Source organism: Rattus norvegicus, chromosome 12 (assembly GCF_021556685.1).
Source record: "Rattus norvegicus strain SHRSP/BbbUtx chromosome 12, alternate assembly SHRSP_T2T, whole genome shotgun sequence".
NCBI classification, from domain to species: domain Eukaryota; kingdom Metazoa; phylum Chordata; class Mammalia; order Rodentia; family Muridae; genus Rattus; species Rattus norvegicus.
The window spans coordinates 13,343,260-13,358,033 of NC_141545.1; the positions used below are offsets into that span (position 1 = coordinate 13,343,260).

The 14,774-nt window shown below is 47.0% G+C and overlaps 1 protein-coding gene across 4 annotated transcripts in view; it reads right to left on the reverse strand.

Annotated features, from left to right (window-relative positions):
* Positions 1-14,774, reverse strand: part of Mtus2 (microtubule associated scaffold protein 2) — a 371,981-nt gene that overhangs the window by 78,043 nt on the left and 279,164 nt on the right. For all 4 annotated transcript variants that reach the window (NM_001374100.2, XM_087579117.1, XM_087579119.1 and 1 more), the window contains 2 exon segments: positions 23-234; positions 8,005-8,103. In NM_001374100.2, the coding sequence (NP_001361029.1) occupies positions 23-234; positions 8,005-8,103 (311 nt within the window).

The following is a 14,774-nucleotide window of genomic DNA, read 5'->3' on the forward strand; positions in this document are numbered from 1 at the left end:
ACATTCACCTACGCAGCCTCACCTTTCCAAAGAAATGCTTAGCAGATACGGCCATGGCATCGAAGCCCTGGATGGCTTTCTTCAGCTCCCTTCGAGCCAGACCCAGCTGCCTGGCCTGCCACTCACATCTGTCCCTCAGTCGCTGGGCCAGCTGCCGCTCGGCCTCTCGGGCCTGCAGGTCAGGCTTGGGTGGGACCTCATTCCGGGGAGCCGTGGTCCTCTGCTTTGGGTAACCTACGAAGAAAGGAAGGGAGTCACCGGTGGTATTCCATTCAACTACATCCTGTCATGGAGGCTCCCCCAGGCCCGTGGGACAGGGAAGGAACTGCTGCCTGTGGTTAGTCGTTTTAAGTATTAAACAGACAAAATAGGCAGGGACTTAAATTATTTATTTTGTTTACGTGGTTTCAAGCCCAAAGTTTATGCTTAGAAAACAGTAACAAACACACCAGCCCATTTCTTTCAGCTTCCACCATTTCTTTAGGCCTGCTGGGAGAGGAGTTTTTCTTTCTTCCTTGTTTCTTAGAGGGGATTGAAATAATGTATACACATTATTCTGAAGACACTGTAAATAAAAGCATCCCGGAGCAAAAGCAGCCAGACCAACAGCCAGTTTCCTCACAATGAACTTACATACAGTTAGCATCGGCTGTGGGGTTTCACATTACATTTTACACTTTTTATAGTCCATCTATTTTATGTACTTATCACGCTTAGACAAGTGTCTACCGGGAAATCAATCCAGCATCAACCTGGGTAGAAGTCAGGCTTCTGAGAACATGGCGGCTCCTCCCTTGGTATCAGAATAATCCTGCAAGCCCCTTCCTGCCCTTTACACAGTTCCCCTTGTGACCTTGGTCTTCACTGTCAAGGTCAAGTGACAACATCTATTCCTGGGGCTTAGTTCTCACTGAACCAATGTCTTGGGGGGTTCCCCAGTGTGATGTCATATCATGCCCATGGCTACCAGATTTGGTCCAAGGTCCCTACCGGCTCCATCTGCTTCTAATCTTCTTTACGTAATGAGTAATCTTTCCAGAGATGTGAGGCAGTTCATCCCCTGCCGGAAGCCACCTTCTGTTCCCATGGCAGTGTGAAGGAAGCTGTCCTTCCCCACACTGCTCACAAGGCTCCTGTGAGGCAAATGGGAGGTGACATAGCTCACAGAATGACCCAGAAGTTGGGTTCCTGGGGCCGAGGGCGGGCCTAAGGAGGTACAGAAGAGGGGCCTTTTTGGCTGAAGTTTAAGGATGGAAAGGCCCCAGGAAAGAGCTCATGGTAAACAAGGCCATCATGGCCAAGGACCCATGGACTACCATCCCTCCACTGAGGCACAGAGACACGCTGCCCCCACAGGCAGCCAGAGAGCCTGCAGGTGTCCAGGACCTAATATCTGTGATATGGTCTTCCTGTGTACAGGCAGATGTCCCTGTGTCACCTCAAGACTTTTAGGGGCTCTTTCTTTCTCTTCTCTTTTCTTTTTTCTTTTCTTTTCTTTTTTCTTTTTTGGAGCTGGGGACCGAACCCAGGACCTTGCGCTTGCTAGGCAAGCGCTCTACCACTGAGCTAAATCCCCAACCCCTCTTTCTTTCTCTTCTGATCTTCACCCTTTTCCAAAGCCCCAGTTAGCAAGATGCAAAGCCCAGATGCAGTGTCTGACACAGAGGTTCCCAAGGCAAGGTGAAGCACGATTGGCCCCCCCATGCCAGGTAACTCAGGCTCAGCATTACAATGGTAATGTTGTCCTCCTTCCCTTAAGTCATCAGAGTCTGTGGTGGGACCTCATGGGCAACATACCTTAATTTCTGGAACTCAGGTGGAATTTCACCTCCCAAATTGTCTTCATGTGATCAAAATAATGTTCTATTCCAGAAAAAGTATGTGCACAAGTTTTAGACCGCTCAATCTGGAATTGCACATGCATCACCGTGGCATTCTCAGTATTAGAAAGCAAAACCCAGTTTCTCTCAAAATCTCAGAGAAGGAGGCTCAGAGAGATATTACTGCTGCGACCCTCTGGAGACTGGGTCTAAGGCTCCCTTTCCCCCAAGACAGCTGTCTGTCATCTCGCAGTTGTGAGATGGCTGGTGGCTTTTTCAGACACGCTAGTACTTTAGTTAATGAGCTGTGGCACTCGGCACCTGGAGCCTTTCTGACAGAAGACACTTCTTCAGAAGCGAAAGGAAACCAGCAAACTAAGGCTATCACACTGCTCTGTGTGTGTGTGTGTGTGTGTGTGTGTGTGCATGAGCATGCGTTTAGTATATATTTAATATATTTTATCTATTTCATAGATAAAATGCATATTAATATAATTATATATTTACTATATAATTATATGCCTGTATATTTTTTTCTTTTTCTTTTTTTAAGCTGGGGACCCAGGGCCTTGCGTTTGCTAGGCAAGCGCTCAACCACTGAGCTAAATCCCCAACCCCTATGCCTGTATATTTAACATATAAAACATATAAAGCTTTATTTTATTTTGCTACTGTGTGTGTGTGTGAGCATGTGTGTGAGCACGCGAGCAGGCCAGAAGAGAGCCTAGATGCTGGATTGACGCGCAGTTGTGAGCCACCAGACGTGGGCACTGAACTCTGGTCCTCTGCAAGAACGGTACAGTCTTAACCGCTGAGACGTCTCTCCGGCCTCCTGTCTTATATTTTTAACCGTCAGATTTACTCGTGTCTGGAAAGGATTCCATAACCTACCACATATATTTTAAAATTTTTATTGCGTGGGTGTTTTGCCTGCATGGGTACAGGCACCACATGCATGCAGTGCTCACAGAGGCCACAAGAGGGCAGCCAGTCCTCTAGACCTGAAGTTACAGATGGTCGCGAGCTCTCATGTGGGGACTGGAAGGCAAACTAGGTCCTCTGTAGGAGCAACCATTGCTCTCAAGCGCTGAGCCATCTCTCCGACCCTGGCACCTACCATATTTAAAAGTGTTGTTGTTGTCTCAGTTGGGGTTTCTATTGCTACAATGACACACAGTGGCCAAAAGGTAAGTTGGGAGGAAAGGATTTATTTGGCTTACACTTCCACATTTTCCAAACTGTTTATCGTTGAAGGAAGAAGTCAGGACGGGAAGTCAACCAAGGCAGGAGCCTGGAGGCAGGAGCTGATCCAGAGGCCACGGAGGGGCGCTGCTCACTGATTTGCCCCTCATGGCTTGCTCGGCCTGCTTTCCTACAGAACCCAGGAACGCCCACAATGGGCGGGGCCCTCCCCCATCAATCACTGATTAAGGAAATGCCCTACAGCTGGATCTTATGGAGGCATTCTCTCAAGGAAGGTTTTTCCTCCTTTCTACTGATTCTAGCTTGTGTCAAGTTGACATAAAACTATCCAGGGTAGTTATCATTAGGTTAAAAAATTATACTCAGTATGATACACACCAAAAATATATACCATAAAAGGAGCCAGTGAAATGCTACCATTAAAAGTCACTTTTAGGGCTGGGGATTTAGCTCAGTGGTAGAGCGCTTACCTAGGAAGCGCAAGGCCCTGGGTTCGGTCCCCAGCTCCGAAAAAAAGAACCAAAAAAAAAAAAGTCACTTTTAAATTGGCATTATTATTATGTTGCTTTATCCGTGTACTCAAAATTCCAGTATTTAATTTAATGCACACAGTCAGCTCACTGTTCCCTTCTAGGGGGCACCTAGCAACTGACAACCTTATCCATGTCAGAGGCCACCCAAGAACATCAACGCAATAAGCTTAGCTACTTTGTGACACTGAATGGCCCAGTGAAAAAGTCCTTGTTCAGGACTCCTGGTTGACTGCACCTGAATCCTCAGTCATTGTCAGGGTTTATCCAAATCCCAGTCCCCAGGGCTGAGGCATTAGGAAGGAAGCCCCAAGCACTGAGGTGGGCGACCGCGTTCTCTGTTACTAGCTATTGCTAGTTAAAAAGGGTTTGTGGTGGTGGATCTCAACGGTCACTGTGGCTGTACACACCGACAATTTTATCAGTGTCATGCAAGGATCCTGCTTTCCCCTGAGATCTCTATTTCCAAATTCCCAGTCTTCAAAGAACTGCATGAGTAACTTGCTAGCCACAACATACAGCTAGCTGATTTTCTTTCTTCTTTCTTCTCTTTCTTTCTCTCTTTCTTTCTTATTTATTTACTTTTTTTGTTGTAAGACAGGGTTTCTCTGTGTAGCCCTGGCTGTCACGGAACTCACTCTGTAGACCAGGCTGTCTTGGAACCCAGAGATCTGCCTGCCTCTGCCTCCCGTGTGCTGGGATTAAAGGTGTGTGCCGCCATTGCCTGGTCAGATAGCTGATTTTCAATGAATGATTCATGCCACGAGTTTTAGGGCCCCAGATACTTGATTCTTGTTATCGAACGTTTTCTCTGTGTCTGGTGTCATACATGGTTAGTACGTGAGCAAGGATCAGGCTCATGGCTGATCTTTGGCCAATCGCTGTCTAAGAGGGAATGCCCTCTGGTTCCTCTCTACCCAGGCCGATTCCCATCCCCTCATGTGTGGGGCTAATCTGAACCTGTCAGGGCGGGAGTTTGCTCTAAATCCAGAATACACTCCCATGGTCTGAATCTCGCCCAAGTCACAGTTTCTTACGAGCCATTCTACTGGCTGCACAAATCAGGTTAGGGCAGACGGAAGCTATGCTGACCACGATGACATGTGACAGCTTACCCCTAGGGAGAAGCCAGTCACTGGACATCAGCACAAAGGTGAAAGTCAACAGTTGTTTGCGTGCAAAGGCTGAGCCTTCCAGCGGTTTCCGTGCAAGGCCGGGCACTGGGGAGGACACGGTGTTTGAAAATGGAAAGCGAGTATTAAAAATTCATTTGCACCATCCGGTCACCACCCAGGGGATGGCTGTGGATGAAGCGGGGGTGATTTAATTAGATCTGGAAAGCTTATTGGACACAGCCACGGAGCTGGGCTAGCGCCTGCACATTGATAATGTGACAGGGGGGCCATGACCTTCACACTGGTAAACAAGGTAGAAGTAAGGGCTGGACACAGCTTTGATAGCTTCTCGGTCAAAGAAGTCCTTTATGGACTTGGTCATTGTCCTTCCAGAGGCGTATCCCACGAGCACAGAAGGAGAGTTCTTTGCGGACGTGAAGAGAGCTTTATTTTTGATGAGTGCACACAGTTCAGAAGGTTTTTGTGGGATGGGACGCTATTTTCCTACTTAGTGTTGGCAGCTGTTTGCCAGGTGTTTCCACAGGCTGGTTGGTTCTTTTGTTAGCCGGGAAGAGGAAACCTTGTCTGAGGAATTGCGGTTAGGTCTTTGGGATATTTCACCGCCATTTTGCCTGAATCACCTTTGACCTCTGAGGAGGAGGTGGGGCTGGAGGTCGATCGAGTAATCAATTCCACTGATATGTTGATGTGTCTAAACGCCACTAATCCATCCGCAAGGTCTAGAGAGCTTCTTGCCTGGCTAGACAAATCTGTGGAGCGTGTTTCAAAGTAAAAGGGAGATGCTGTCACTGGGGGTGGGGGTGGGTGTTCCTGGCTCCCATGCTAAGGACCTTTCACCCAGATGCTCATCTGTGGCCTGCGTCTGATCCTTAATAAACAATGGGTAAGTAGGTAGAGGCCTCCCCATATATAATCCACGAGGAAACACAGCAGGCACTGGCAAGGGGGCGGGATCCAAAACCACATGCACTGCCACCCAGAATACAAACGGCAAATTACTTTAGGAAACAAATTTGGCCCAGTTTAAAGAAGTTAAGCCTATACTTACCACACAACCCACACATCCAGCTACTAAGGTATTCACCAGAGACAAATGAAGGTGGCTCTCCACACCACATCCCCCACAAACACCATAGCTGCTTGACGTTGCTTCCAATAGTCGAATGGCCTCAAGGGATCACTGTCAGGTAAATACGTAAACTGGGTATAGTGGCGGAGAATGTCCACCACAGGCTAACGTAGTTGAACACTTGGTCCTCAGTGGCCGCTGGTGTTTGGGGAGGTTTAGGGGTGTGACTTCAAGGTTTCAAAGCCAGTGTCTGCTCTCTAACCTTTCTGCTTACAGGAGGGGTTGTGAGCTCCTAGCTTTTGGCTGAAGCCACCATGCTAGCTGCTTGCTACCCCAAAATGGCACTCTTACCCCTCTGGAATCGTAAGCCCAAATAAACTCTTTTTCCCGTAAGTTGCTGTTGTCACTGATGAATCCTTTCACAGGCTTCAGGACTTTATACCTGACTGGGATATTGAGGAAGCAGATGGACAGACAGACAGAAAGCTGGGATTGGGTGGTCTGCGATCTTGGAAGTTCCGGAAGCTCAGTGTGTTTATTATATAGCATGGTGGGGTTATTCCACACAGCTGAAGAAGAAGCCAGGTTAATTCCACACAGCTGAAGAAGAAGCCAGGTTCAGCTTTCTCAGTAGGTATCGGGGGTGGGTGTGGGTCGTGCTTCTCTGTAGGGGAACCGTCTTCAGTCCTCAAACCCTGTCTTAGGGTTTTACTGCTAACACTATGACCGAGGCAACTCTTTTTTTTTTTTTTTTCTTTTTTTTTTTCCAGAGCTGGGGACCGAACCCAGGGCCTTGCGCTCGCTAGGCAAGTGCTCTACCGCTGAGCTAAATCCCCAACCCCGACCGAGGCAACTCTTATAAGGACAGCATTTAATTGGGGCTGGCTCACAGGTTCAGAGGTTCAGTCCAATATCATCAAGGCGGGAGCATGGCAGCCTCCAGGCAGACGTGGTGCAGGAGGAGCTGAGAGTTCTGCATCTTCATCTGAGGACTGCTAGGAGAATACTGACTTCCAGGCAGCTACAGTATTAAAGCCCACGCCCACAGTGACACACCTACTCCAGCAAGGCCACACCTCCAACAGTGCCATTTCCTGGGCCAAGCATATTCAAACCATCACAAACCCCCTAATAGGAGAAAGCTATGGTGGACATTTTGCACACACTTCTCCCTCTGAGACTGAGGCCAAGGGGTGAGGGGTCCTTGACATGCTGAGCCCATGCCCACGGCCCACATGTACTCAGGGATTCACATGCTCAGAGCTTCCTCCTCTCCTACAGGACACAGGGTTTCATCCCAGCAACAGAACAGTAACTAACCAGGGTAAAGGCCGGGTCTATTAAAGAAGACAGTAAAAAAGCAACACATCCCGTGATGTGATTCCATTTATATGAGACTTTAGAAACGGAAACTACTATGGTAGACCAGACTAGAAATGGTGGGGTTGGGTTAGGGGTATGGAGGCCTGGGCACGTGGGCCTGACAAGGTAGATCATGACATTTGGGAGCAGATGGGTGTGTGTTCTCTTGACTGAAAGGTAGTAGGTCCACAGGTGAGTGCTCATGTCGAAACTGACCAATATCTACACCTGATACATATAGATGGCTTAACATATATACTGATTTTTAATTATTAACTGTTTGGCATTTCACTAATATAAATACTTCTACATTTCTACTTTTAAAACATTCTTATATTTTAGGCCTACACTGGAACCAGTCCAAAGCTAGGCGGGTTTTTTGTTTGTTTTGTTTTGTTTTTGTTTTCTCAAGACAGGGTTTCTGGGTGTAGCCCTGGCTGTCCCGGAATTCACTCTGTAGACCAGGCTGGCCTCAAACTCACAGAGATCTGCCTGCTTCTCCCTCCCAAGTGCTGGGATCAAAGGTGTGTGCCGCCACCTCCCAGCTCAAAGCTAGGTTTCTCACATACAGTTCGTTTCTCTTCCTTTTATGAAATACTCCTTCCTGAGTGTAGACCTTCAAAGTGTGACTTTTTTCCTACTGCATGATTTTTATATATTTATATATTATGTATTATTTATATATTATACTTTTATATGTTCTCATAAGAGCATATATTCCTTTGCAAAGAAATTCTCTCATGGCAGAACATCTTGGTTTTCTTTGGTAGGTTCCTTTTGTATGGAACCGGGAAAACCAGCCTGTGTGTGTGTCAGCCTGGTGTACATCCATCAACGCCATCTGAACGGCCTCGCCCTCCAGCACTGACCACGTGTGTAAGTACCTGGCGAGTGAAGCTTCGTGGTAGCAGATGCAGTTCTCTTGGGCGACGAAACGGCAGGCTTCTTAGCTTCTGGATCTTTCTGCGGCTCTTTCTTCGCTCCTACAGATGGTGAAGAGGAACAGAAGAAAAGGCCGGTTACGAGCAAAGCTGCTGTGGAAAAAACTACGTGATAAAAGGAAAACAGAACAAGAAAATATCGGGGTAATTTGTTATAGTCAACGCCCCCGCCCCTGTGGCCGGGAGAGTGTGTTCATAACGCAACTTTCTCTGGCGGTCTCACTAAACCGTGACCTCATTTTAATCCAGGGAATTAAAATTGCACTGTACTGAGGCACAAATTTGGTCTACTGAAGACAGGGAGGGGAGGGATAGATAAAAACAAAAACAAAGACAAAAACAAAAACAAAAACAAAAAACAAACCCTGCTGGCTGGCTGAGCTTGGGAGAGCTCTAATTGATTTTCATTCAGAGGTGATCCAGAGTTCTCTGGCCTCCTGGGCTGTAGTTTAGCATCCAAGAACTATCCCAGCATGCTCTGCAGGAGGGATTGCCTGGGCAAGTGTGTGGTCTAGGGCAGGAGTAGATGCACTCAGAAGATGACGAGGGTGGGAGGGGTGGGGGGTGGGGGGTGGGGAAGTGGGGGTTGGGGGGAGTACCTTCTCTCTGAAAGCTCAAGTCATTCATGCTCCCACCGGATGGTGAGTGCGAGAACGTAATCCAGGCCCACGCCAGCTGACAAGCCAGGCATGCAATTACTGACAGACACCAAAGGACTGCACGGCAATCATTCAGCAAGCCCATTTCTCTCCCCAATATGTAAGAACTCTTCGTTCATTTTGCAGAGCAGCCCTTCCCCTGATATTTAAATTATGCCGATTCCCCTTCTCCCTTTCAAATGCTGTATTATCATCTTTTGCTGCCTGTAGTTTGGGGTTTTAACCTGTTGGAATACATCCACTCCCGCCACCCCCTTTTCAGCTCTGCGGTCTTGAGAACGTTACTGAGGGTTGATAGTGCATGCGCACTGAAGGTCTGCTGAGACGTCTCAGGGCCATGCCTTGGAGGCCTTGAAACCCCAGCTACTGCTCCATTCTCCAGCTATCATGGGCAACCGCCACAGCGCTAATCTGCTTCTCTCCTTGTCCTCTGCTTTTAGGTTAGACCAGCAAATAGGGGGAGAGACCGAGACTCCGCGGAACCGAGCAGAGAAACATTAGTGGCCTCCAAAAGTCACCAAACATGTTTCCTACTTTACAGGCAAGCTTCTCACGAATTATTTATTTAGTCTGAATTGAGTTTCCCATCCCTCTCTCCTGGAGCACAGGTTAGAGCCCCACCTGGAAACTTCTGAAGTGCAGATAGCTTCCACTTTGAGATTCCACCTCTGCAAATCTCACAATAGGGCACTTCCCCCAGGCATGCAAAATATGTGCTCAAAGACAGCATATCACTTACAACAATGAACATGTGAATATCAACAAAATTCACACCGAAGAAGACCTAAATTACACACACACACACACACACACACACACACACACTCACACTCACACACACACACACACATTCAAGCCATGGAGTACTATACTGTCATTAAAAATCTATTATACTGCCATGGAAAGACATCCACAATAAAAATGTCAGCTCTTAAATAGAATTCAAGGTATTGTTTCATGTAAGCACACAAAATAGCACCTGTATTAAGCTTTCTAGAGGCTTCCTCAGACTAAGTTCTAAACAATAGTGTTGAATGGCTTTTTGATGGCTTTGCATTCTTCCCATTTCAAAGCAATAGTAAAGCGAGTGGACACACACACACACACACACACACACACACACACACAGTATGCATATGCAATAGTCTCTGGGTTGCATAGAATGACAAGAAGGCCTGGCAGTCTGATTCTAGAATTCTCTGGGCTGAGGCTCAACATGTCACAAGCCTGCCTGGCCTGCCTAATTGTCCTCCCCCAAGCCTCCGTTTCCTATTACCTTTGTAACAACCCCTCTAACTGGCCCCCGCAGCCTCTCTTAGTACAGGGACTTAGGTAGAAGGGTTCCCATTCCCTCTGTGCTATGGATTGAGTATAAAGTGGCCCCTGGAGGCTCCCAGGTCCAGACACTAGATCTTCAGGCAGGTAATACTGTTTGCAGAAGCTGTGTCACCATTAGGAGACCAGAGCCCGGCTAGCAGAGGCTGGCTGGAAGACCTTACTGGTCTAGCCTGGCCCTCCAACTGGCCTAAGCTTTTGACTCTTCCTATGTGAGGCTCATGTTTTCTAGATTCCTGTAGCTCTCTGTTTCGTGGCCAGCTTCTTTAGTGGCTTCCTGTTTTGTGGCCAGCTTCTTTAATGGCTTCCTGTTTTGTGGCCAGCTTCTTTAGTGGATTCATGGCCAGCTTCTTTATTTTGGCAGAACACCACTAACTTTTTTCTCTTTAATTTTCCCATTGCTCAAAATTCCTTCCGATCAAATGCTCACTTTAATTCAAAATTTTAATGTTGTGGTCACTTCATTCCGAGATGCAAAGCGATTTCTCTTTGGATTCCTCGGTTGCTAATGACAAGCCTAATACTGGGATAAAGCTCAGCCTTTTGTGAGTGATCTCCTTTACTTTCTTGAAAAACTCTTATTACCTCTTATTCCCACCCTCGAGTACCTGGTTGCCTTTGTTTTATCTATTATGCAGAGAGACCTGGTGAATCCTTTTAACCTGCACCCTACAGTTCTGAAGCATTTTCTTGATATGATCTTTGATGATGTTGGTTTCTTTCCCTCTGGCTTCTCAGTTTATGGCTGTCCTACTATTTGAGGTCCATTTGCATGCGATGTCTCACTTTGGACAGCTTCCGTGTGCTCAGTCACACCCAATACAGCCTCAGTTAAACTCACTGTCACTTCAACCTCTCCTTCTACCTCCCCAGCTTAGGCCCCTTTGCTTGCCCTGGAGACAATGAACTGTCTTTCTCTTCTCCTCTTTCCTTGTTTCTTCACACTCAGCAGAACATCATCTCTGGGGAAATATGTGCTCTCTCTCTCTCTCTCTCTCTCTCTCTCTCTCTCTCTCTCTCTCTCTCAGTCTCTCTCTCCAGTCAGTTCAACCTCACCCTCCCATTCACTGTGATTTCCAAACTCAAACCAGAGCAGCCTCTCTTTGCAGCAACCTCCCTTTCTGCTTTGTCTCTCACTGAACCTGCCTCAGACCCCAGCATGGGGGAGGGTGGGGACGTCAGGTGCTGTTAACCAATCTCTGGTCTTCTCTCACGTTACCTGACAGCTGAAGATGTTCTTTACCCACCCAGAGGTCCCACGACACAGTGCATCCCACAAGAGTCGCCTACTTACTAAATATTCATAAGTACAATGAGTTGGTTATCTTTGCTAAGTAATCTTGTTTCTTTTCTCTGTGGAAAATAAAACCAACCCGAGACAGGGTGAACTCTGGGCATTTGGAGACCTCCTGTGCTGGTGTTTTGCCAGCTTGATGCGCCCTAGAGTCACTGGGAAGTGGAAACCCATGCTGAGAAAACACCTCCAATACCTTGGCCTGAGGTGCAGTTTGTTTTGATGGTCATATGAGCAAAGCCACCCTCAAGCAGGTGGTCAGGGTGCTATAGGAAAGGAAGCCAAGCAAGCCATGGGGAGCAAGCCAGTAAGAAAAGCATTCATCTATGGCCTCTGCTTCAGTTCCTGCCTGGAGTTCCTGCCCTGACTTCCCTGATGGAGGATAACCTGCAGGTACAATAAGCCTTTCCTCCTTGAGTCGCTTTTGGTTATTGTTCTGGTTGGTTTTATGTCAACTCAACCCAAGCTAGAGTCACAGGGAGGGAAGGAGCCTCAATAAAGAAAATGTCTCTGTAAGATTCTGCTGTGAGGCATTTTCTTAATTTGTGACCAATGGGGGAAGGCCTAGCACATTGTGGGTGGACCCATCCCTAAGCTGGTGTCCTAGATTCTATTTAAAAAAAAAAAAAAGCAGTCTAAGCAAGCCATGATGAGCAATCCAGTAAGCAGCACCCTTCCGTGGCTTCTGCATCAGCTGCTCCTCTGGGTTCAAGCCCTGCTTGAGTGCCTTCCATGGCAAGCAGCAATATGGAGGTGCAGGCCAAATAAACCCTTTCTTCCCCAGCGTGCTTTGCAGTTATGGTGTTTCTTTGCAGCTATAGCAACCCTAATAATAAAGGAGCTTTGTCATAGCAATAGAAGTCTGTATATTCTCAAACCAAATGAGCGAAGCTCTGAAGTGCATAGGTTTGTGGGAAGAAAATACGCCAGTTCTCCGAGGGGATTTCACACACTTCCCGATCTATTAAGGCTGAGAAAACTTGTGTAAGTTAGTAGTGGTGGGGAAGTTATTTACATTTTTGATACCAATACATATAAAGCTTTATTCGTTGGAGTGGGTTTTAGTGAGGCAAGCCCAAATTATCCCTCGCTTTTTTTTTTTTTTTTTTTTTTGCCTTGTTTTACTTGGCAGTTTAACTTTCAAATGGGGGCTGGGGATTTAGCTCAGTGGTAGAGCACTTGCCTAGGAAGCGCAAGGCCCTGGGTTCGGTCCCCAGCTCCGAAAAAAAGAACCAAAAAAAAAAAAAAAACTTTCAAATGAATTCCAGAGCATAATGAAATAAATGCTTTTGGGGCCCATGTTTTCCCTTTCCAGGAGAAGAGTTCCTCCTTCAGTGGCCCACATAAGAGGGAGTGAAGGACGCCCTGGAGATTTACTGAGGCTTTACCCTGATGGCTATCTAGTGTCTGCACTCCAAAGGGTCCCCAGCATGTCACTCCGTCACGTGCTTCATCAGACGACTCCAGTACACCTGAGGTGACACCAGCTTTTCAAGTAAAGAGACAAAGGGAGACGTCCGTGAGACAGACATATCAGCAATGGCAGCATAACACAGCGAGTGCCAGGCCAGAGAGTGGTGAAGATTTCTCTTTCAGGGAAAGCGCAGAGTCAGAGGGAGCTTCACTGGAGGAGGGAATGTGTCAGCTGGGGGCTTGAGGAGGGCAGGAGACTATCAGGGAAGAAAGCCTGGCCCAGAGTGACTGTGTGAGTGTGTGAGTGTGTGTGTGTGTGTGTGTGTGTGTGTGTGTGTGTGTGTGTGTGTATGTATGCATGCATGCATGTATGTATGTATGTATGTATGAATGGATGGAGAGGCCCACAGTCAAATAAGGAGAAGGCTCTGGGGAGGATGGGATTTTGCATCCAGCCTACATGGCCTCTAGCCCCTGATGATGTCCAAGGTCACTGGACCAAACAAATATCTCTTCCTCTGTATGCTTTCAATATATCAGTCTCCCCCCACGAAAATCCAGTCTAAGGCAAAATAGGGTTGTTTTAAAAAAATGGTAATTGTTCTATGCTCTACCTTTTAATAAACAGAAAAACATGATGGATGCTTCTAACGAATGGGATAACAGCAATGGAAACCAGAGTCAACAGGAAGCTAAATTGTTGTTTTGGTTTTTGTCCCCTGAAGTTTTTTGATAGATGAAATTAACTGGCTAAGATTACAGATCAAATTTCGGCCATCCAAGAAGTTTACACACATTTAAATGAACCCCTGCCTTTCTCCTAAAACTTCCTAGACCATAGAAGACTAGGAAAGAAAATATACCTTTCCTTCTTTTTCATTATGATCTCTCCAGGCACAGCTACAAGGAGCCCACTGGACGGCATTATGGAATACCGCTCATACGGACCTCTACTGATTTTCTTAATAAAATAGGATGATTTAAAACACTATGATACTGTGAATTAAAAGCCAAAACCCACAGAGCTCCTAGACAGGTGCAGGAGGGGCCGTGCAAGTGCCTGGGCAGTTGGGCTTGGCACTGCTGTCTCCTTCTTCCCCATTAGGGCAAGATGGAGCTAGTCATCACGTGTTGCTTTCCCCCACAGTTTTACTGCTCTCATACACAATACACAGAGTTTATGGAGGTTGTACCCATGAAGCCACTGCGTAGTCTGGCAATTTTCACAAAGCATCCTGTGAGTGACTTTCAGCCTGTGCCGTGGTTCACCTCCATTGCCACAGGGCTGCCCACTGCGGACCTGTAGCGCAGTGTCTGCATCTGCTCTGTTGTTAACTGAAGTTTAAGCTGTTCCTATCAATGGTTCTCAGTGATTCTGAGCCGTGTTGCTTTGGAAAGACCCGTATGCATCTCTGGCACACATGTATGAATTTCCCACGCCATCCTAGTTTGATGTACTAAACACCACAATAAAAACTAACTTGGAGGGCTGGAGAGATGGCTCAGTGGTTAAGAGCACCCGACTACTCTTCCAGGGGTCCTGAGTTCAATTCCCAGCAACCACATGGTGGCTCACAACCATCTGTAATGAGATCCGATGCCCTCTTCTGGTGTGTGTGAAGACAGCTACAGTGTACTTATATATAATAAAGAAATAAAATCTAAAAAAAAAAAAAAAAAACTAACTTGGGGACAAAAGGGTTTGTTTGGCTCGCAGGTCACAGTTATCATCCAGGGAAGCCAAGCCAAGCTCAAGGCAGGAACCTGGAGGCAGGAACGGAATCAGAGAACACTGCTGGCTGGCTTTGTCTGGCTTGCACAGCTACCCCCAGGCTCACCCGCCTAGGGATTGTTCCGCCCACAATAGGGTGCCGGGTCCTCCTCCATCAATTAACAATCATGGAAATGCACTCTAGACATGTCCAAGCGCCATTCTGATGGAGGCAACCCCTCATTTGAGGGTCCTTCTACCCAGGGGTGTTAAGTTGACAAATGATCATTTATACAGTGAC